The sequence below is a fragment of the Gopherus flavomarginatus genome, chromosome 2, assembly GCF_025201925.1.
Source record: "Gopherus flavomarginatus isolate rGopFla2 chromosome 2, rGopFla2.mat.asm, whole genome shotgun sequence".
Classification (NCBI taxonomy): Eukaryota; Metazoa; Chordata; order Testudines; family Testudinidae; genus Gopherus; species Gopherus flavomarginatus.
Genome location: NC_066618.1, coordinates 42437282 through 42461671, shown reverse-complemented (window position 1 = coordinate 42461671; position 24390 = coordinate 42437282). Strand labels below are relative to the sequence as shown.

At 40.2% G+C, this 24390-nt stretch overlaps 1 protein-coding gene across 1 annotated transcript in view; it reads right to left on the bottom strand.

Annotated features, from left to right (window-relative positions):
• Positions 1-24390, bottom strand: part of CUBN (cubilin) — a 225433-nt gene that overhangs the window by 167909 nt on the left and 33134 nt on the right. The window contains exons 14-22 of the mRNA XM_050937633.1: positions 23309-23543; positions 21537-21718; positions 19193-19355; positions 18807-18997; positions 15423-15579; positions 14350-14528; positions 13531-13693; positions 13036-13252; positions 11940-12070 (exon numbers count right to left, since the gene is read on the bottom strand). Of these exons, the coding sequence (XP_050793590.1) occupies positions 11940-12070; positions 13036-13252; positions 13531-13693; positions 14350-14528; positions 15423-15579; positions 18807-18997; positions 19193-19355; positions 21537-21718; positions 23309-23543 (1618 nt within the window). The remainder of the gene's footprint in view (positions 1-11939; positions 12071-13035; positions 13253-13530; positions 13694-14349; positions 14529-15422; positions 15580-18806; positions 18998-19192; positions 19356-21536; positions 21719-23308; positions 23544-24390) is intronic.

The window sequence follows — 24390 nt, the reverse complement described above, 5'->3', positions numbered from 1 at the left end:
AGTAATGGAATGCATGATAGATTTCATGGAATGTTTCATATGTAGTCATCACGGTTGCATGTACAACATACAGCCTAAGCAGAGAGTAGAATGCAAAGACTAACTATAATCATTTCACCAGGCCTTAACAGACCTCTGAAACCTAGTTTGTAACAAACTACTGCTACAGTTTAATGCCCTATACTTTACATAGTAGTGTAAGAACTGATGCAAGCCACAGGCCCTTCATACCTGGAATAGCAGGACCACCATTCTGCTCTTATGAATTTAAAAATTATAACATTTAAATTCTTAAAACCTTTTGAAATGTGCATATTTAACTTTCTGAAATATTACTTATGACAAAAGAGAGCAAAAATCCTATGACCAATCTGAGGAATAAAAAGTGAAAAATTCCCTCTGTGTTTTAATTATCTAGAAAGATTAACTATGCCAAATGTGATCTAACTAATGCTTTCTAAACTGACAGTGCAATACTGAACTCTTGCTTCAATCCAATACTGTGTTAGCCCTCTTCACTCTTCTTGCTGCTATGATTTACTCTGCCAACCTCTCATCAAATGAAAAGCTAACTTATGTGATCAGAAATATGACATGCACATCTTTTTACATGGCTCACATTCAGTACAAATGGCTACTTTAAGAGAAGTATTATGAACACTTTGTTCTACTCAAGGTGAGATGGCCAATGCTGCCTTGATGGCTTTACTGTACACATGCCATTTCTTTCATTTCACTTATGTGTCATTTAGAAAAACTGTCACTTCCATAACCATGCTCAAATGCTTGCATGTAATTTTAAGGTCAAGTTTGGTCACCTTCAATGAAATCTCTGGTACTTCATCAGTCCAACGTGCAATACCCTCACAAGTGTTACCAACTTTCATTATTTTATCATGAATCTCATGATATTTGGCATTTTTCTTCAAGCCTCCAATCTTAAAGTCAGCTGATTTTGTGATTTTATAAAGTACGTTTCTAACCCTCACGGTTGTAGACAGAAGCTCAAAAATGTGAATCAAGTGCATCCTAAAGGCTCAAAACCCAAAAGGCAAAAAAACCCCAAACCCTCAAAATGTTTAGGCCAGTGTCATGATTATTTTGGGGCCTGGCTCATGATTTCTGAGTGCTTGGGACCGGCAACATTGCAATTGTACCTTCATTCAAGGGCTGAGACCATGAATACCAGGTTCAGTCTGGGGAGTATTAAAATGGTTATGTTATGAAGTAATTTGCAGTGTGAATATTAACCAGCCCTTTTAAGAGCAACCACTGCAGTCCTTCCAGGGAGGAGATGTTCCAGTTTCCCTGCATCACTAATGTTTGCTTCCCTGAAAGGAATCCATTATCAAACCCGGGTGGCGATCCACACTGGCAGTTATTTTTTATTCCACATTTTGTACCAGAACTCAAAGATTGCAGGAGAAACATGACAGATCTTACAGTAACTGTCTCACCCATGTCAGTCCTCCAGCTACAACTACATAGAGCCTAGAACACATTTAGGATACACTGTTGTAAAGATTATAAAAAGAGCAAATGTGCCAAATGGCCTCACTTGCTTACATGTGCATCAGCCAGCACAACTACTATTGTTCACATTATTCTGGTTTCAGCTGAGGAACGGGTACTCATCTTTTGCAATCACCTCACTAACACAGCATCAAAAAGTCAGATTTTTTTGAAATGTGCTAGCTTCAGTTTCCAATACTAATGCGATCAATGCAAATTATTAGGTAAGCAAGCAAGAAAGAGGAACTCTGGACCCTTTGCCAAGTTTCGGAATGCCTGATGCCATGATGAAATTAATAAAAGACTGGAAAAATATGTATTCGCGTTCATTTTAAATATACTACTCAAGTTCACTAAAGAAAGAAGAAAAGGGTATTTGTCCAGAATGATCACACATCTTTCTTTGCCAGTGTGGGAGGTTTTCAAAACCCATTGAATCTGGTTCTGATTTCTGTACAACGTTAATGTTTTCTCTGCTAGGCTGTAAAGGCTGTAAACCACTGCAACCTAGTACAACATTGCCAATATGAATACTAATAAAAAAGTTAGGTTTCATGTTTCTTTCTCATGTAGCCATGCACAATGCAGAAAATTATGTTACTGTCTGTTCCAATAAAGGGATATTCATTGGTTGCTATGATGCCTATTAATCCAAACTCAGAGTATTAAATCATCGGCAAAATTGTGATTTTTCTTTTAGTTTGATCTTACGCTGCCAAAAAAGAACACAGATTCCCTAACACTTAGCTCCTTGTGTTGCGTTAGGCATATTTACAAACAAGAAAAATAAGCCACCTCTCCACATGAAGTGTATTCCTCTCCACAGGCAGTAGATAAAGCACATCTGCGCTCAAGAGCCTGCTGCTGGCAGGCATTAACTGACTTAATTTTTACCAACCACAGCTTAGGGATGAGAAGAAGAACAAAGGTCCTTTGTAGAGTGCTTCAATCCCATTATTCAGAAACACTAGCCACAGCAATTTAAACTGAATCTCCATCCCTCCTTGACTTCTCCATTATATCTGCCATATACAACATTCAATTCCCATCTTTGCCCGCTCAGCCTGGGAAAAGGTCCATCCCTCTCATCCCTCATTGGAATTACTGATAATGTCCATTGAAATGTTATCTTAGAGTTTAATTTACACTATGCTATCAACTAGAAAGTTAGACTTACATGTCTATATTTTCTCTTTGGTTATACTTGTGCAGCCCTTCTGAAGCCCATGGAGTTTCACGAGTCTAGCTGAAAGCAATATTTGACCCCAAAAGTATAGAAAAGAAAAGAAGTGGCGCTGAGATTGTTCATGATCATACTCTATAAATACCTTCCAGGTAAAAGGGAAATTTAAGGAAAGGAATTATTCCCAATCTCAGATAATAATAGGAAAGGAAGCAATACAATGAAACTAAGGAAGGAAATGTTAATGCTAGACATGAGGGCGCTGATAGAAGTCTGAAGCCATATTTTCTTTTGATACAGAATAGCTCACATTTGATGGCAGATACAAGGCTGGGAGATACAAATTAATCTGACAAAAAGTAATGTCCCGCCCTTGCCAGCCTCAGGCTGGATTGTCAGTAAGTGAACGGTTTTCATAAAACACGTGTACCAGCACCACAGTTAAACCAAAGTTAGACTGTCCAGCTACTAATGTTATAATGTCCAGCTACCTCAGGGGTGAAAGTAAAACAGCTCTTACCAGTACAGGTCCCACTCTGTCCCCGACCCTGAAGGGGCGGGGCCTCAGACTGAAGGGGCGGGGCCAGGGGTGGAAGTAAGTTACATTTCTTATCAGTACAGTCCAAACACAAGCAACCCACCTCTCCTACCAGAGGGGTAGCCGTGTTAGTCTGGATCTGTAAAAGCAGCAAAGAATCCTGTGGCACCTTATAGACTAACAGACGTTTTGGAGCATGAGCTTTCGTGGGTGAATACCCACTTCTTCAGATGCATGTGGTAGAAATATCCAGGGGCAGGTAGATATATGCTAGCAAGCAAGCTAGAGATAACGAGGTCAGTTCAATCAGGGAGGATGAGGCCCTGTTCTAGCAGTTGAGGTGTGAAAACCAAGAGAGGAGAAACTGGTTCTGTAGTTGGCAAGCCATTCATAGTCTTTGTTCAATCCTGAGCTGATGGTGTCAAATTTGCAGATGAACTGAAGCTCAGCAGTTTCTCTTTGAAGTCTGGTCCTGAAGTTTTTTTGCTGCAGGATGGCCACCTTAAGGTCTGCTATAGTGTGGCCAGGGAGGTTGAAGTGCTCTCCTACAGGTTTTTGTATATTGCCATTCCTAATGTCTGATTTGTGTCCATTTATCCTTTTCTGTAGAGACTGTCCAGTTTGGCCGATGTACATAGCAGAGGGGCATTGCTGGCATATATTACATTGGTGGATGTGCAGGTGAATGAACCAGTGATGGTGTGGCTGATCTGGTTAGGTCCTGTGATGGTGTCGCTGGTGTGATATGTTCATTCACCTGCACATCCACCAATGTAATATACGCCATCATATGCCAGCAATGCCCCTCTGCTATGTACATCGGCCAAACTGGACAGTCTCTATGGAAAAGGATAAATGGACACAAATCAGACATTAGGAATGGCAATATACAAAAACCTGTAGGAGAGCACTTCAACCTCCCTGGCCACTCTATAGCAGACCTTAAGGTGGCCATCCTGCAGCAAAAAAACTTCAAGACCAGACTTCAAAGAGAAACTGCTGAGCTTCAGTTCATCTGCAAATTTGACACCATCAGCTCAGGATTGAACAAAGACTGTGAATGGCTTGCCAACTACAGAACCAGTTTCTCCTCTCTTGGTTTTCACACCTCAACTGCTAGAACAGGGCCTCATCCTCCCTGATTGAACTGACCTCGTTATCTCTAGCTTGCTTGCTAGCATATATCTACCTGCCCCTGGATATTTCTACCACATGCATCTGAAGAAGTGGGTATTCACTCACGAAAGCTCATGCTCCAAAACGTCTGTTAGTCTATAAGGTGCCACAGGATTCTTTGCCACCTCTCCTACATACTTCATGGATCCGTCCCATTGTATAACTTAGATATAGAAAATAAAGCTACTATTACTACTACCAGGACTGTCTGTAATAAAACTTTACTATTGGAATAAACCTGAAAAACTGAAAACTCATTGTCACATTTGTTTGTTGTTTCTCTCCCTCTCCTCCTCCAGTCAGGCTGCCCCACGTGGCTAGGCTCCACATTCCCCCAACCCCCGCACTCAGCAGGGGCTGCAGGGGCTCCCCTCTAGCTTGTCGCAGGGGGACTGGCTGAGGGAGAAGCCTCCCCAGGTAGCCTGCTGCCTGCGTAAGAACAGTTTAAACTTAGCTGTTCACTCCACTGTCTGAACCAAGGAATTCGGGTCTATTTCTGGCATCCTTGTTAATTTCACTCTGGGTTGTTGGGGTGGGGGAGTGACCAAAGCCGGGGCAGTTCTTTTCTGTCCCCTGGATGAGGTGATCTTCAATAATATAAATTGAATATAAATGAACTGCCCCAGCTTTGGTCACCCCCCCCCCCAAACAATCGAGAGTGAAATTAACAAGGATGCCGGAAATAGCCCCTAATCCTGGTTCAGATCCCGGAGTGAACAGCTAAATTTAAACTGTTCTTACGCAGGCAGCAGGCTATCTGGGGAGGCTTCTCCCTCAGCCAGTCCCCCTGCGACAAGCTAGAGGGGAGCCCCTGCAGCCCCTGCTGAGTGCGGGGGTTGGGGGAATGTGGAGCCTAGCCACGTGGGGCAGCCTGACTGGAGGAGGAGAGGGAGAGAAACAACAAAGAAATGTGACAGTGAGTTTTCAGTTTTTCAGGTTTATTCCAATAGTAAAGTTTTATTACAGACAGTCCTGGTAGTAGTAATAGTAGCTTTATTTTCTATATCTAAGTTATGCAATGGGACGGATCCACGAAGTATGTAGGAGAGGTGGGTTGCTTGTGTTTGGACTGTTCCCTGCTACAAGCTAGAGGGGAGCTGCTGCAGCCCCTACTGAGGCGGGGGAGGCGCGGGCAGGGGAACGCGGAGCCTAGCCAGGTCGGACAGCCTGACTGGAGGAGGAGAGGGAGAGAAACAACAAACAAATGTGACAGTGAGTTTTCCCTTTCCAAGATTTTATTAGCTTTGAGTTTGAACTTTTTGTTATGCAGCCAAAAGAGGTGAAGTTAGCTAGTACTGAATGTTCCACTTATTTGCCGGTACACTACTGCACCTTTTTTTACAGGTACTCCCTACGGGGCCGGACTGGCTTACTTTCACCTCTGAGCTACCTCCACCTTTAACTCTGACCTCTCTGATCACTCAGTGACATCTTCTCTTAGTCCTAAGAAGCTGAGAAATCTCAAACGATAGTCAGAGTCACTCCCATCATTCCCCAGATGGGAGGGGTGTGGAATATGTATGTCAAATATGGAATTTGAGAACAAAATTTCCATCCAGAAAGCAACTGGCACAAAAACATGATAAAAGCTCTTGCCAAGAGTGACTAGCTAAAGCTCCACAAAGCAGAGAATGAAATGTAACCTTCTTTGACTAAAAACAGAACAGGTATTTGTGAATAAACAAAGGATAATTAAATACATATACAGGGCCCAATCCTATTCCCAGTGAAGGCTGCAGCTGGATCCTGCAAGGTGCCACGCCCTCTGTCCCCAGTCAGGAGTGAACCCTTTGAGAGTTTGGCCATGATTTCATTTGGGATCAAGACCAGGCTCACTGCATGTTGTCTAAATGTGGTTTAGCCAGCAGAGATGGAAAAAGAGGCTGATATTCAGATTCAATCTGTCTGTCTATCTATGCTGATATTTATATAGCCTTCACCACATTCAGAGGTCCTTTGCATTTGGGCCCTAGACTCTAAACTTCTATCCAAATATCAGCTTGTTTCCTAAGAGACCATTTCCCTGACAGTAAAATAGATGACTCAAGTAATATAGTAGAAGGAAAGCCCAGGTTCTGTTGCCAGGGCAAGACAGTTCCAATGAACAAGGCACATGCCCAACACCTATTGACTATTACTCAGGTGGTATTTGGCTGGCCAAGTGGCACTTATGTTCCTACTATCTGGTATGCTTATCCCACTAGCTCACAGAGTTCAGGAACTTTCCAGATAGCATCCCATGCCCCAGGCTACATATTCCAGTGTTCTGTTTGCTTTTTTGACCAGAACTATAACTTATACTGATGGTATCAAGTTCTGTCTGCTGCTATTCTAGGGCCGTGTTATCAGAACTAATAATAAATATATCACAAATAATACATGCCAACCAAAACACTTTTCCCCACGCTATAAAGCTGCAAAAAAGAAGTTTTATTTTACATGAAAGTGCTTTTTCACTTATATTTGTTCCCTTTTATACGATAACATTGTTAATCTTTTCAATAGCTCAGTCTCTCTAGAATAATTTAAGGCCACTACTCTTCTAGTCTTCCCATTGGAACATCTAATATAAACCAGAACTACTTTGACCTATTCTGATAATGATTACAATGCAGCTGGCTCAAAAATTGTAGCTGAAGAAGTATGGAAGATACTTGTTGCACAAGAAACATGATTAGAACCACATTTTCTTAGCAGGAAAAAAATGTGTTAGACTTCAAAAAATTCAAAGCACTGGTATATATCCTCTTCTTCTCTCAAATATAAATACATACTGCCCTTGCATAATTGGATAGGTACAAAATGAATATCAATCTTAAAGACAGAAGACTTAACATTTGATATAATTTGATGGGAGTGGGTAATTGCATCTGTTAGCTACATCCCCCTAATTCAGCATGTGTGTGTGTATTTCTTTTACATCAAGGCAGCTTCAGAGTTCTTTGTTCTAAGATGAAAAATGAATGTCAGCAGGTCAGCATTCATGAGCAAATTTACAGTAATATTTTGTGTGTGCAAAGAACAAAAAAGGATCTTTATAAGGAAACAGATTTTAGTTTCAGTTTTTGAAGGGGTTATTATTAACAGACAGCCAATGTTAGGAGGTTTAGAGAATTGATTTGGTTCAGATAAACAGCCAAAAGTTTTGATAGTTATCTGATGCTTGTCCATACTTATCCAAACTGTAGTAGTTGAGATGAAAAAATAAATTGTTCTGGAAATTATATTTCAAAGTTTAGGTCAGATTAAACAGGGAGCATTAGCTCTTTTGTGATATTTCTGCATGAAGCCCCAGCTTAAGCCAAAACATGTACATAGTGTAATATAAACTGTGGGGGGAAAAGGGGGCAAAGAAGTAGCCATACATGTTCAGACCTCCAGCGTGGTTCAGGTATGGTTTCAATTTTTGGTGACAATTTTAGTTAGTTCTTATTTCATCCAACCATGGTCACCTATCTCTAGTCGTTATAAATATTAAATAGAAAAGGGCTCCCTAGAATGCTTCAACTTCCCTTAGAACTGCCCATCTCCTTCTGAATTAGTTTGCTTTTGTTGGTCAAGCTAAGCTCTTGCTACTACAGCACCAGCAGATGCAGACACAAATTATAGGAATTTGCAGCACGCTGCAGCACTCACTGAATCCTGGATGCCCTCTGGGGAAGGAAGAATTCCTGCCCTTTGCAAAAGGACATTTTAAATCTGCCTTTTTGTTTGTAAAAGCTTTTTTGAAACTTGTAGGGGGCTATCATTTATCATCTGATAGTTCAAACCATAAGAGTCCATTCCTGTTCTCCTCTATCAACTTTGGTTTAAGTTTTCATTAGATGAGGGGTTCTCAAACTTCATTGCACTGCGACCTTCTTCTTACAATAAAAATTATTACACGACTCCAGGAGGGGGGACCAAAGCCTGAGCCCACCCAAGCCCCACTGACCCAGGTGGGGTACAAAGCTGAAGCCTAAAGGCTTCAGCCACAGGCGGGTGGCCTGTAACCTGAGTCCCAACACGCAGGGCTGAAATCCTCAGTCTTTGGCCTTGGGTGGTGGGGTTCAGCTTTCGGCATCAGCCCTGGGCCCCAGCAAGTTCAAGCCAGCCCTGGCGACCCCATTAAAATGGAGTCACAGCCCACTTTGGGGTCATGACCCACAGTTTGAGAACTGCTGCATTAGATTATTCTGATTTATATGTAGCCAAATTTTCATAAGAGAACAAATAATTGTCTCTCGATTTTGGGACACCCACTATGAGACACCTAGGGTTTCATTTTCAGAGGTGCTGTGGACCCACAATCAGAGAAGGCAGTTCCTCAGTCTGAAAATCAGGGCCTAAGAATCTCTAGTTGGGAACTCCAAACCAAGACATACCAAATGACTATGAACACTTCTGAAAATGTTGATTTCATTAAGCATTGTCAGTTTGCCTGGCAATGTATAAACTTAAAAGATGAGATGGTCCCTGCCCCCACGGGTTTATAATCTAAATCAGACATGAAAAGTCAATTCAGAAAAAGCACTAGATGAGAGTTCAATCCCAAAGCAAGTGTGGGTTTTATAGATGTTAAAGGGAAGAAGTGACAAGTTTGGTAGGCTTTGTGATGGGAAAAAGATAGAGGAGTCGAATATGAGACTGTTGCTGTGAATCTGGGTGATCATGTTACTGTTGTTAATAGTGACACAGATGGCAGAGTTTGGGATGAAAGAGAAGAAATCCAGTTTCCTTCTTGTTGAATTTAAGATGAGGGAGGGACATGGAGGTGAAGATGGCAGGCAGATAGTTGAAGATGTGAAACTGCACCGAAGGGCCGAGGTAATTAGGAGATGTTACAGAAGCCATGAGCTCACTAGTAAGTTTGCCCAGGGAGAGAACAAAGAAGTTGTGAATAGAGCTGAGAACAGAAACTGTGTGAGCAGGAGCAGCTGCTGAAAGAGCAGTTGGAAAGGGATGAGAAAAACTACGAGAGTACAGACTCATGACAAGTAGCTGTTCTGTTCAGAAAATGTTCATGTTATTGTAAAAGGCCATCAGTTAAATGCAACAGTCTGTGATACGGGGTGGAGGAGAAAGTGTCATATTTACCTCCAATAGAGTCGCTTACACAAAAGCATGGCTGGCCCCTGCAAACATATGCCAATAGACTGTTTTATTTTAACTTGCTCACGCTGATAGTTCAGCAGCTGTAGCAGCAGCCTAACAAAATGGGGGGAGAGTTTACAATAATAACGTATTGTTTCAAAATAAGAGGAAAGGTTTCATGATTTCTGGGTTAGTAAAAACCCAGAAAGTTTTCACACTCTAAGGTTTTTCTTAGAGAGAGAAAAGCTGCATAAATCTGTTCCTACATTAGTTTCAAACTGATAGTAGGTTCCTAGCTGAGATGTTTCCCATTAAATCTTAAATGCTAATGATTTTTCCTCTCTCCATGCCAGATAACTAATGTATGAATGAAGGAAGCTGAGAAAACTGATCATTTGGAACATCTGGAAGTAGACGCTAACTGGTGGTAAAGCAAAAGCAATGGCAGGAAGCAAAATCTCTACCAGACCTCCACACACATTCCCAAGAGATGAAGTAACAGTCAGACTGCCTGAGCTGTGGCTGGGAGAGTGGATATTTTGCTCAGAATCTAAAACAAAGGAGAATGAGCAGCTATTTATTTATTTAAAATCAAGACACAATTCTTAAACACGCTAACAGCTGTTTTGCTCAGGAACAGTAAACAAGCAGTTACAGGCATTATTCTACTATGGGATCTACATTTATGTCAAATACAGCAACACATATAGCTACAGAGATTACTGCTATGGACTTTGGATATTTATCTCATTAAAAATACAGCACACATACAACAAACCCCAACTGAAAACCATCTAGCTGTGCACACATATGACCCATGTGGTTACAAGTTCTAATTACTATTCCCCTCATTCCTCCACCCTTGCCTCTTCCCACTGTTTGCTACATGCACTCTTGGATCTTTTCTGTTGCCCATGAGCTCTACAGGGCCCTACCCTGTGTTGCATAGAACTTAGCACAATGGAGCCCCCAACCCTGACTGGGGCCTCCAAACTCAACTGTAACAGAAATAATAAAACCACAATAATGGGATTACGCACATGAATCTGTCCTACTGAAAGTGAGTAAAGGTGTCAGAATTGGGCCTTTAATGAGGCTTCTGCTTATACCAAACTAATTACTGAAAACAAACACAGAACTAAAACTTGGCAAGAAGAGTTATTGCACTTTTCCTTTTTTAATGCTCTTTGATTAAAATATTTAACTCAAACTAAAACTTTGAACACAGAGGGGCAGCTATAGACACAGTCAGACCATTTCCTTCCTTGCATAAGGGGACCACACGTGGTCACACAGTACAGTCTGTATCTCACACATTGTCTGGGATCTGCTTCTCCACTGGCTGTAACTGCCCCTGCCTGTTTGGAGATCTCGAAGCAACTGAATCTCACTATTTCCTGCTACTCTTGTGCCAGCCGCTCCAAACCAGCCCAGCCAAAGGCAGTGCTTTTTGCCAGGGTCTTGCTTCAGTGCCAGCAGTAAGAAGGTTGGTTAGCAAGCAAGATCCCCACCTAAATGTGGAGGAACATTTAAAGAACATTGACTGATTTCAGGATCCTACACTCCCACACTTAGTAATAGACAGGCTAAGCGGTGTATCACCAGTGCACACTGAGTCAGCAGGGATATTTAATTTCTAAAACAGAACTGCATTTCCATGGGGCAGGGATTAGCGGTGAGAGGATTAGCAACAAGTGTAGCGTTAGCATATAGCATTTCACCTTGAGGTTGCTGGATCAAATACAGCTCAGGTCAGTGATAACAAAGTTGCTACCTTCTGAATACTTATAGGTGACCTCTGAAATGGGCATGGTGGTTTTAACACTGTCCAAAGGGTCAGGCAGACGTACACATCACAGAAACCCTGCACACTAACCAGGGCTTTTGGTAATGCTCAAAGGTTGGGAGCAGTAGAGGACCGAAGGGCTTGGAGATTGACTTTGCTCCCCAGAAGGTGGCTACTCTGGAACAGACTTCTCTGGCAGGGCAGTGAGAGGAGGCTTGAACTTCCACTGCCATGCTGCATCTGTCCTACTTCATTCTCTAGGATGTCACTCCAGCACCTGGTACCTTTATACCTGTGACAAGCACTCCTGTTCCTGTTGGGTTTGCTTGGGACACACAAAAACCCCCCAACCTGCATAGTCAGTTGAATGTCAACAAGACTTCCGCTCCTATGTCACTTTAGAAAATAATATTCCTAACCACTCTATGCAGTCCTGCCATGTCAGTGATTACAGAAACCACTGCTGTTGCCTAGAGACATTGCTTTCTGCCTGGCTCATCCTCCCCAGCTAGAATAAAGGCCAGTGAACCAAGTTGTAAATAAAGATGGGTGGAGGAGACAGCAGGGATTCTGGTAATTTAAAAAATGAAATGTGTCTTGTTTTTGTAATGTGAGTTTACAATTAAGGCTTGACAGGAATAATCTGCATAACACACACACTTCTGTATTACCTGTGGAAGCATTCATTGAGATATAATTAGCTGAGAAACCCTCAGAGACAATGTTGTGATTTGTCACAAAGTATAGCATCATTATGTTGCCACTGCTGGTGAGTGATGGTGGAATTGATCTTCCACAATACCTATAAAAAGTCAAAGGAGATGCCATGTATTGAGTACCTATATCAATATTCTATAGTATCTAGATTAATAGAAAAGTATTCAATGTTCCTCAGAAGCCTGTAGCTGGGTCATTTTCTGTTGACTTTAGAGGGAGATAGATTGGTCCCCACTGATTACTCTTCCAAAAAGACTAGCTAATATGATGAAATAATCTCCATTATAATCCCATATTCACTTGCTCCTTATTTTCCAACTACTGGAAAGATGACATTTTTCATCTTTTGGCCTCAGCCCAAATTTGTATTTGAAATTTTGAACCAAACCAGTTTAGTGGTTCTTGAGTTATGGGAGTATAAAAATATGTTTCCTTTTGTATGAAAATAAAAATCTGTAGTGCAATCATTTTATTCACTGATATAAACACTCACGAGGAGGCATTGTAAATTGATCAATAAATAATATAAAACTATAAAGTCTAAGATTTAGCCCATGTTATAGCCTAATTTTTTGTTTATTCAGGTACTCAATTTTCACCTATTCTGCTTCTGCTACTTGGTATTAAAAATTATTTCCTTCTCTGCATCCCAAAGGAAGAAATAATATTAAGAGTGGATTTAAACCTGTTTCCATGACCTTAAAAAACTTACATGAAATTCTATTGCTAGACAATGGCAGATGTGAAAATCTGCCCATGAGATTGCCATCCCTTACAGAAAAGTTAATTTCTCAGTCAATAGTTCACATCCCTTGGCTCAATAAAAGACTTGGAAAAACGCTACCCCTCCTAAACCTTGCCTTTACTATGTTAAATGGAATAATTGTTGCTGTTGGCCTGAATAATACAAATCTTTAGCTGCTTTCAGTAAAATGAACCTATGTTGAACACCTTGATACCAAAGGAACAGATCCACTGAGGAGCAAAAAGAAGACAGTGACAGCAGCTGTGTAGATAGGTAGATCAAACAGATTAGATAGGCATATTCACCTTCCAAGCCTTGTCATAGTACCATTGTCATATACTTCAAGATAGTCTCTGGTGCAATTGTAATCAAACTCCAAGTTAAATGATGTGAATGTCAGACGGATAAGGTGCCCAGGCTGCACTGAGATAGTCCACGCACATTTAACACCATGTGGGTAGATGATTGGATGACTAGGACTTGTAATGGTTCCTTCTGGCCCAGTGAGAGTCTCCCCACATGCTAGAAAGATTTAAAACAACAATGTGTTAACTAAAATAATGTTTTCAGAAGATGACACTTACAAAATCATGATTCTTTTTCTTTCATCACCTCTTTCAGAATTTTTGAAAGGATTCTACATTGTTTCTTTCACAAATGAGGTCTCCTGCTTTGTTGTCATACAACTTGACATCCCACTGATTACAATATGTGGTTTTCCTTTGCTCATCAATTTGAACTGGTGATATACAAGGACATAGAGGACCAATAGCCAGAGGGTGAAAGATCTCAACTCTTACCTCTATCTAATGGCTGGTATTCAGCCATGAACCCAAGATTTGTAGCAGAAGAGACTCTGAATTTGACATAGAGATAATTCCGTGTGGACTGCACTGCTGAAGGTATATCTGTGCCACAGTATTTTGCCAAAAGAGGAGAATCTGTGCTGCTGCCATCTCTGACCTGAAGACAATGTATTCAAAACAGCCCATGAAAACTTGTTTCTGTTACTGCTAAGTAGTTATAAAATGTAGACGAATTGACTCAACACACACAAACTACAAAATAGTCTTGGAAACCAGTAGGAAGAGCTAAAAGGTCAAAAGCCACCATGGAAAAGACAGTGGCTCATCCACCTCATTAAACTATTCAGCAGCTCAGATCCTATCCAACATTAATACATATTTGTGTCACCAGCACAGTGGCCTTAAAACTGCTGTGAAGGGGCAGCTGAACATTCTTCTGGCATAAAGGAATCAGATGGAGTAAAGCTGACATTCCAGCTGCCTGGAGCTCTTCACCAGTAGGTAGCACATGAGATACAAGGAGAGGAGAATCAGGCCTTATCTATCCAGATATAGTTATGCATCAATGATAGCTCCTATTATAGAAAATATAGATGGAGAAAGGTCATGTTATCAAAGGAGCATTCAAAAGAAGAAGGTTGACTTACCTAGTGAGTCAGCAAAAGATTTCATTTGTCCAACGAAATCGGTGTTTATGTACCTAATTACCTATTCACCCACATGTTTGCTTATTGACAGACATAGGTACATGACGGAGGCGTGCATATGATATTTGTTTGTAATTCACAATAAGTATGTACTAATATGCTTTACCTCCACATAATCTGAGTCACAGGTAGTGATATTTCGAATGCCAAAATCGATAAAATTAAGAATCACTGCATTGTCTTCTGGCTGGAAAATGATCCACTCACAGGTCTTCTGATGAGGGAAAGCCCTGGGATAGTATGGGGAACGAATAACACCGTCTCCAGACAATACACCTCCACAGGCTGCAATGAAAAATTAAGAGTTAACAGCTGGAATGAAGGTTTACAAGGAATGTACATTGGGATGTAGATTATATGTCATTTTGGGGGGAGGAAGAAAATAACCCTTGAAAACACACATTTCCATCTACTGTGGATATTTCAGGTAGGTTTAAGAGGGGGCTGTTTGTTTAAAAAGTCGCTGTTATGTGACTAAACCTAAACCTGCATAACTGAATGTGAAACAGCAGTGAAATCATGTCCATGAAAACTCCAAATGAAAATACACATTTGATTCCTTCTCGAGATTTGACTGTATTTGGTTTCACAGACTTGTGCAGAAGGGATGAGGGAAGAGGATGGTATACAACAGGAGAGGAGTGGTCAATGTCTCATCCTTTGGCGGTGAGTCTGGAAAAAGGAGTGTTGAAAGTGGACAAATTTACAAGGCAGAAGTAAAGTTATTCATTATCTGCCATATTTGGTGCTTGTGCTAGTGATGAGTGGTCTACTGTTGCAGAGAAAAACTGAGGTTATACAGCATGTATTTTAAGTTATGTTAAGGGTGCCCACTGTATATGGATAGCCATCCTTTTAAGCATTTCTATCAATAAATCAATAAATGTATTGGTAGATGTCTCAACTTTTCATTTCCTTGCTTTTAAAGTTTTGTCTTAGGAATATTATGGGCAGGTCAATCTTAACTGATATATGGCATAGTGTTTTTGTGTCAAAGAAGTAGATCACGTGAATAACAGGGGGTCGAGATCTCAGAAAGTGTGATATCATACGTAAAAAATGTGCAGCAAAACCTAAGAACAATGTGGGGAGTTAAGATGGGAATTAAGTGATATACAAATGCTATAAGGTCCCCAATCTAGAGGTCAGGTCAGTTTTCAAGCCACCAGTTTCTCTTACCAACTTCATAAATTGCTCTGAAGCTAGCCCTTTGCACAGAAACATCTGACTTAAATTTGATCCACAGGCTGTTGCTAGAGGAAGTGATTGGAGAATGAAATGTGCTGTTGCAGAATTTGTTGATGATAGAAGACATTTCAGAGTCACCATCTCGAACCTAATCAGCAAAAATAAAATAAAATAACTAATAAAATGGTAACTCAATACTTTTATGCATCCATAAAACCAGCATCAATTTTAACCCCTAAATAGCATGTCATTTGTTTTGTCATTAAGCTTCAGAAATAAAAAAGTGCTGCTAAGTGTTGTTACAATAATGTAAACAAAAGGGAAGCTCTCACAGCCATATGATCATGTAAGGTCTCCCAATATAAGGAGTGCCAAGTCAGTATTTGCTTAGGAGACTTCCAAGGCAAACGAAAATACTGTTGATCCAATAGATGGGAGGCTTGTCTGTGAACCAAAGCCTCAGCCTGAGGCTAAGCTGTATGCTGCCCAAAGGGCCATCTTTGGAGAGGTAAAAGCAATGTCCTGACTGTTAATGGTTATTAAATATTTACATGGCATGAAATTCCTGCCTGAAAATAGAAGTTTTTTTAAATTTTCTGCTAAGTGCAATGTCTCCCCTATTTAAAATTACAAATACATTCCCTGCTCTGTACATGGAGTTTCTATTGACTTCAGTGGACGTTCTCCACAAGGATTGCCATAAGACCATCCAGGCAGACACATAACTAATGAGGGATGCAGTTCTACATTCCAGTGTCAGTAATAACGGTTACACTGGTGCCATCTCATTATTTTATCTGAAAAGTTCAAGGTGTTAGAATTAAAGTGATGGTACACCAGAGTGCACCAGGGAATCACAGTCTGCTTTTAACCCCTGCATTGCCACTAGGCTTGAATCTCATTAATCAACTCACTAATCAAGGGAGAAATTTATTCCATTGATTGCCTCATGAATTGGCAGCAGATCTGAAGAAAAAGATTCTGGTGAAAACAAAAGACCATTTTCTCAGCAGCACCATTTCTGTACCTGGAGCAGTTGGAGCTGCTCTAAGTTGCACCTAGTTGCAACAGCTAAGAAGCCATTGCAACCACTGGGAGTGAGAAGGTCTGGAGAAGGAATTATGTTCCTTGAAATTGTTTGATATGGAAAAATGTTATGTGAAATTGTATGAGGAGGTATGTGTGGGATCAAGACCAAAAATAACATATGCTGCTTGGTGCACAGAGATTGGACTCCTGGATGAAAGCTCAACCCAGACTGCTCGTTTGGAATTTTGGGAAAATTTGAAGGGTTGTCCATTGTCTACTGAGGAAAGAGGGAGCAGGATCACAGAGGGAGTTGGAGAGCTAGACTGTGATCAGGAAGGGAAGTGCTGTTGGGCTGTTACAAGATGAGGCTGTCCCTAGCGGAGTAAGTAGACAGGTTACTGAAAGCAATTGTTTGGTTTATGTCATGTTTAATCTGGCTAAATAAAAATGTAGTGGATTTTCAAACCCAAAAGTTGTAGGCATAGTCAGTTGGAGAGTTTGAAGAGATCTACAGAGCCCTCTAAAAGTTAAGCAAAGCAGTCAAGATCACCCAGTATTTACAAGCAAGTGTCCTGGGAGGAAGATTAGAAGGGTAAAAGGGCTGTAGAGACAATAGTGTTGAACAGGTCATGATACCAGGGCACAGCAGTACTCCAACCATCCTCAATTTCCCCCCTTCACGTCCATACACCATGGCCTGGGATGGGAGAAGAATGGGGGATGGCACAGAGCTCTATGCTGGCTCTATATATGGCAAGGTGAAGGCAGATGGCTGCACTGCTGCTGAGCTTTGGTGATCTCCAGCTGCATGAATGGTGTTCTGCTCCCTGGCAGTCATGACCTTCCAGAAAATTCAGTGTAAGCCAGGGGAGTTATTCTGGATTTACACTGGTGACACTCAGATTAGAATTTGGGCCAGAATGTTTAGAAGGTGAATTGAGAACATTTTCAGAACCATAATTCAGGTAAATTGATACTTCTCCATTACCGTTTTTTCCCAACAGTGCTGAAAGCATTGATTGGTATTTAAAGACAGATGAGAATTCAGTCAAGCAGCAACAAAGATAACAGGGCACCATAGCCTATTGATTTGATCTCACAAGGAGCTAGCATTTCTAACAAGTTATCTCTGACTTTGCTGTGCTACAACACATTCTTCCTTAACTGAGAAACATATTGTGTCTAGTTTCTCTCTAAAATACTGAAGTTCCAGGGATTCAGGCTCCTGCTTCCTTAATCAGAGACTAAACATCCCCCCTAGCAGAAAGGATGAGCTGTGTCTGCGTCTATAGCAATTGCACAGATTTCCTGTTATCATCAGAGCACATGAGCCTCTGGATCTTTTCAAAGTGAGAACACAGTTGTCAAAAAACTGATTTTAAAGTAAAAATTTAAAAGTCCAAAGCCAGCTCCCTAGTTTAACCTTTACTACAGACACCTATGAGAGAATATTTTGAAGCCCACAAAACTATTTTTGTGGGATGGGTTTGTGGGGGGGAACCAGAACTTGACAAAACCACACAGCTTTGATCACACTGGTTATTCCAGGGTCATAAAACTCCATCCCTGTTACTCTGTTCTGGATTGAATGGATCTGAGTGGGGGTGTGGGAGAAGATGGGGTGAAAAGGACAGAAAAAGTATGATAACGCTAAACTGCCTGAGATTGATCAGCAAACAACAAGGTGAATGCCTTGATAAATCAACACAATCTGATTGTGCCCAACAAAAATTGTTTTGTTTCTCTGTCTTCTGTGAGTTTAGCTGCTGTTCTGCCAGCAATTAGACAAGAGAAGTAACAGGCCAGATAAACAAAAGCTGTCTGTTTTCATTACGCAGATTTCCCTCTAATTTTAGAAATTAATTATACTTCATTCCAACCAAAGCCTCTGAATTAAAGCAGAAGGAAAAGGAACAATGTTAATAAGCAATCTTTTATGGCTAACACTGTAGAAACAGATCCATTATACTGAGCTCACTGGAACCTGTTCCCTGTTTGCTCAAAAGTATATCAAGCAAGAAATGAGCCCTCTGAATTCTAAGCAGTGCCGTCTTGGCCTTGGTATTATTTATGTTTATCTTGTATTTGGTACACATTAACCCAAGGCTCAAACCCCATCCTGATTAGGTGGAGTGACTGAGGGTCAGCCTAATCCTAGCTAGGTTCTCATACTCACTCACCTTTGGCTCATGCTGATTGCATAGCCTCGGCATCTTAGCCTTTGTGGCTTTTGAACCCTAATAAAAAGAGATATCTACCCTCTCGTATCTGAGGAAGAAATTTTGCTTTACAGTTTTATGCACACAGATAATCAACATTTCAAAACCACAAAATAATAAAAGTCACCTCAATATAATTCCAAGAACAGCCGCTGTGGCTTTCCAGCTCCACGTGAGTGAAGTTGAGGTAGATTTTTTCATTCGGTGGCTGTCGGATAATGTAGATACACTGCCTGTTGTTAATGTATGGGTTAGGCCAGTAAGGGGACAGGATAATGCCCCCACTGTTTGTGTAGTTTCCTCCACAATTGGGATCCGCTGTGTTAAATACAAATAAATTGATCACTTGAGACCTCAAATGGGTCCTATATCTGAATGCTGGCTGCAAGTCAAACAGCAGATTATTGGGCTAGAGTCCACCACGATCCTGCCTGTCTCTATTTCCAGGCTATTTCTAGATACAGTAATTTGGGAAATGCCACATTCATAAGTTAAATGCATAGTTGCACTTACAAGGCGATGTAGTGTAGACAATGTGGAAGCCTCTGTCGGTGACTGAACCATCAGAATGAAAGTGAATCCATGCATATGGGCCAGAGGTTTGAAGTGGGGAAGGAGAATTGGTGCTACAATATTTACTGAGGATGGAGTCTTGTGGAAGGAGGCCATCTCGAATCTAAACAGAAGTATTAATCCACATCACAGGGTTATCAGATATAAGCCAACTGTGGGCAATTTCAATATTCCTAAAGATATTTTAGCATAGGACCTCATAGGCGGTCTCATTAGTGATTGAAGGTTACCAGATGGAGGCTAAGCTGGTAAATCCCAGCATGGCTTTGCTGTTTTCACACATTCAAAACTCCCATTTAAGTCACCAATCCTGCATTTCCACTGGATGTTGAAGGACTGTGGGACCCAGCCTCTATTAAATAACTCCAGTGTTGACATGAATGACACAGGGATCATTCATTGAATGGGTGGAAGGGGAGGGAAAGTTTATGAGATCCACCTTGCAAAGTTTTCCTGGAATCATCCTCTCTGGTGGCAGTGGTTTGGGGAGTCACAAAAAAATTATGGAGGCCACACTCTTTCCCGACTCTACAGATCTTAAGGATACACAAGGAAGTGAACCTCCTTTCATGAGGAGACAGGAATTTGTAGCTGCTTACAGGCTTCCATTCCTCCTCCACCTTTTCGGGATACCCAGCTCCAAGAGAGGCTGTGCTAGATCTCCCTGCAGTCACTCAGTAGCAGAGAGGATCCAGCAGCAGGTAATACAGATCTTAGCTGCATTACTTCCTGTCCTGCTGCTGGGGCCATGAAGGGACATGGTGCCTCTCACTCAGCCTGTACTGTAAGATGATAGCCCAGCCCTTTGGTTATTGTTGTGAATACATTTAAATATAACTAAAGAAGACAATCAGAATAAGAAAAATGTGTTTGATTATTATCATTATGGAAAAGATACACATCTAGAAGTAGGTTCCAAACAGTGCAGTGTTGGTAAGTAACCACGATCATGTGATTGGTTTGATCAATCAGAATTAAGGATTTTAAGGTCTAGGTTATCATTCAGAAGAACTACTTCTATTGGATGCTTAATCTGGAAAAATACCCTTTTTTACCAATGTAAAATAGAGCTTTTATACCATCACACATTTTCTAGATAGCTTCAATTAAACACTGTAATAGGGGCAGTTAAATCTCCTTCTTTATTCCTTCACTGAATGACTGATGCCATTTGTGATTATAATTGATTCCAGTAACATAGAGCAGTTTGCGTACACTACAGCTATTTTCACAGAAGGGAAGGTTTCTAGACACAACTGGAAGGAATCCTTCTTGGTGTAGTGATTTAGATGCTTATTCTACTTGAAGGTTTCAAAAAGCCATATTTACTGTCCTTTAAAGATGTGTCCCAATATTTCAGAAATGACTCAGCATTTTTTTCTAATGGTAAATAGAGCTGGGTGAAAAAAAAAAGATAAATAGTTTATTTGCTGAAAAATGCAGTTTCCAATCAACCTTAACTGTTTGCCAGTTCAGGCTGAATTCAGTGAATAGTTTCAGCTGAAAAAAGTTTGGAAAAAATTCTGAAAAAAATTGAATTTTTTTGACGTTTTCAAAACTAATGTTTCAACTTTTCCTTTGAAAGCAACATTCCATTTAGAATTTTAGCTAGATTTAAGTATAAAAAACACAAAAGGATAAAAAATATCCTGAAAATTAAACAAAAAATTTCATTCTACTCTAAACAATTTGTTTTGGTTTTAGTTTCAGCAAGGAAAAAAAATGCCAAAAATTGTCATTCTGGGTCAACACAAAACATTTTTTGATTTTTCACTTTGGCCACTGAACTGAAAAATCAATTATTTGCCCAACTCTAGTGGTAAATGCTCCTTGAAACCCTTCACTTTTCACGTTTCCGTAATTATGATATAGTAAAAAACTTTGCATCTGAGATGTGGCCTAAATCTCACATGTCAAGCCGTTTTCTGTGGTACAAATATTTATTTCTCTCACACTTTTTGTTTATACAATTAATTCCCTGCGGGTATATGTCTGACCAGAATTCTAGAGACTGGGGTTTTTGAGGCTAAAAAAGTTTCTCACCAGTGATTCATGGCAAAATCCTGGCTCCATTGAAATCAGTAACAAAACTTTTACTGGTTTCCTCTACTGATTTCAATGGGGCAGGATTTCACACTTGTTGTGTACGTGTCTGTGTAGTTGATGAGTACTGAGTGACTATTTCAGCTTGTGATTTATCCTGCCAGCATTACTTTTCTGTCTGAAACGAAAAGGTTGTAATATTTTGTTTTGCAATCACATTGCCAGAATGATGAAATTTTACCTCTAGATAGTCATAGCTGCAATTATCATGATGCTCTAGACGCAGTGTGCCAAAGGCAAATGTGATGAGAAGGCCTGGCTTGGTTGAGATGGCCCAGTAACAATCTCTGTCCGGAGGATAGTTACCAGGGTATCCCGGCGACATTATTGAGCCATAAGTATTTGTTAGTTCACCACCACATTCTAAACAGGGGGAAAAAGCCCACAGAATTACTTTACTCTTTCATCCAATTTAGCTAGAATATCTGTATCTGCCAAGGCTAAATCATCCCTTAATGATGGAGTTTATGGACTGTTTTAGGCTATCAGATATATCAAATCAAACCATTTTTTTCCTTCTCAAGATTTACATTTAAGGAAATCCATAAACAATAAAAATATAACCCCAAATAGGTATGTGTTCTACATTGAAAACATTACAGTGGTGCAGCTGTAGTTCTGCTGCTGTAGCACTTCATTGTAGACATTACTTATGTCAATGAGAGGGGTTCTCCCATTGGCATAGGTAATTCACCTCTCTGAGAAGCAGTAGCTTGGTCAGTGGAATAATTCTTCATCAGCCTAGCACTATCTACACCAAGGTTTAGGTTGGCATAGTAACATGTCTGGGGTGTGTGGATTTTTCACACCCCTAAGTGATATAGCTATGCTGACGTATGTCACCAGTGTAGACTAGCCTGTAGATGCATAGCTTTACTTTTTTTTAAAAATGGGTAACTCAGTAACTTAGTGAAAATATCTTTAGAAATAGAACAAGCAAACACACAGGCCTCTTTTGGAGTTCACAGAACTAGGCTGAATGTATGAGCTTTTTTTAAAACCTAATCCCCCACTTTTTACGTTACTCCAAGGGTGATACAATTTATTTTTAAAGTTTTTCCAATTAAAGTGTTATGTACTCAGGGTAGAAGAATAATCCTTCCCACAGCAAAGGCTGGGTAGCACAAGTGGGTGATTTGTATGTTGTGCACATACTATATCTAGTTTTTTCAATAAACATTTTTGCTCTCCCTCTGGTTCTTTTTTCATTCTCTGTATTGATGCCCTTTCTCTGATGCATTTTACTTACTGGACTTTTTCCCTCCGTCTCCTCTATCCCTTTTTCTCCCTGTGACCCCTCCTAGGCAGTACTTGAACACAATAATGTTAAAGTTCTAGTCAAGCTTTCGAACCAGAGTGTTTGTGGGGTTGACATTAGGTAACATGAATTTGCCCTTCCCTAGCTGTCCTGAAAGAGGCCCAAGTTAATGATCTACTTCAAGAAAGGAACTGCCCAGTCCACCAAAAGATCATGCAAATGCTGTTTTCAGGAATTCAGTCATAAGAGAAAACTGCACAGAGAAAGTCAAGTTGTTTGAAATTTTGATACAAAACTGTCATGTTTAAAGGGACTGTTTTACTCTCATTAGCTTAGCCTTCTGCAAACTGATCATGACAGAGACAAAACTTACTTGCCCTGCAGATAAATGGTCATAAAAAATCCCAAAGTCTCCAGAAACATATAACCTAGGATCCTAATAAACTTTGGAGAATCCTCAAAGGAAGAACAAAACAACCATAAAAAATAAAGCAAAATCCTAGCAAATATTGTCCAGGCAGTAGTTGTTAGTTAGAATTTGATTCAGAGCATCTATAGATAGCTCGCTGGTCATCTTTCCTACCTTACTCTTAAGAAAACTTTGTCCTTCAGCTCTTGACTTTTATGAACCAAGTAGGACATAATGACCTTTTCCCTCTTTTTTGGTACATTATCTGACATCTCTTAAAACTTACCTGGTTCCCGAGACTCCCATTTAACTGTAAATCCTCCTGCATTAATTGAATGGTCAGAACGGAACCAAAAATACAAGGAATTATGGGTACTGAAAAGTTCAGGAGGGTGAGATGAGCCACAGTATTTTCCCAGCATGTATGCTGATGCCGAGTCCCCATCATGAATTTGAAGGAAGTCAAAATTACAGCTGCTGTGCGCTTGCAGTTGGAAGAATGGGAAAGTAATACGCAGAATCTAACAGGAAATACCAGAAATTAGATCATTGTATTTGTCCATCTGTGATCTAAAGTTTCAACTGTAAGAGTGATTATATATTGTTTCCATAGTAACCCTATAAGAAGCAGATACACCTGTCCACACAATTGTGCACATCAGTGACAAGCTTCAGAGTAATAATAAAATTTCTGAAGAAAACAAAACAAACAAAAAACCCAAGACAGAGGAAGGTATTAAATAATCATAAAGGCCAAAATAAAGGAAAGGAGATAAAGAAAGATCCAGACAGACCCAAAAGTTGTCTAGGAGGACTTAACTCCTAATATTACTATTCCTATAAATTAATAGTTACTCAGGATACTCATTTTAGGATCCTCAGAGCTAAATTTGATGATAGTATAATGTTAAGAGTTTGAAATACAGGATAACCTAGCAATGTTTGATTAGAGTTTCAATTCACCATGTTATTTTCTTCATGGTATGTAATTAATTAACAAGCATATTCCCATTCTTTATATTGTTTTAAGAATTTTCCTTTCAGCTACAAAACTAAAGGCTCTTTTGTGGATATAAATTCTTCCTTTAATGAACCTACTGTAGCTAAATAACGGCATACAGCTGTTTAGTTAGATCCAGAACATCAGCTTGTATACTTCAGTGTAGCTTTACAGATGTCAATGGTGCTATATGGATTTAAAGCTGAGGATCAGGCACATAGTGTTTGTACAAATGTCCAGTAATCAACAGAGTTTGGTTAATTGGTATTCTTAGTAAGAAACAAGAAAAGTTAATCCTCAGGCAAGAAATTTTATCCTTAAACAGGAACTGAAACACTGTACACATTTTTAAAATAAAATTAGAAATT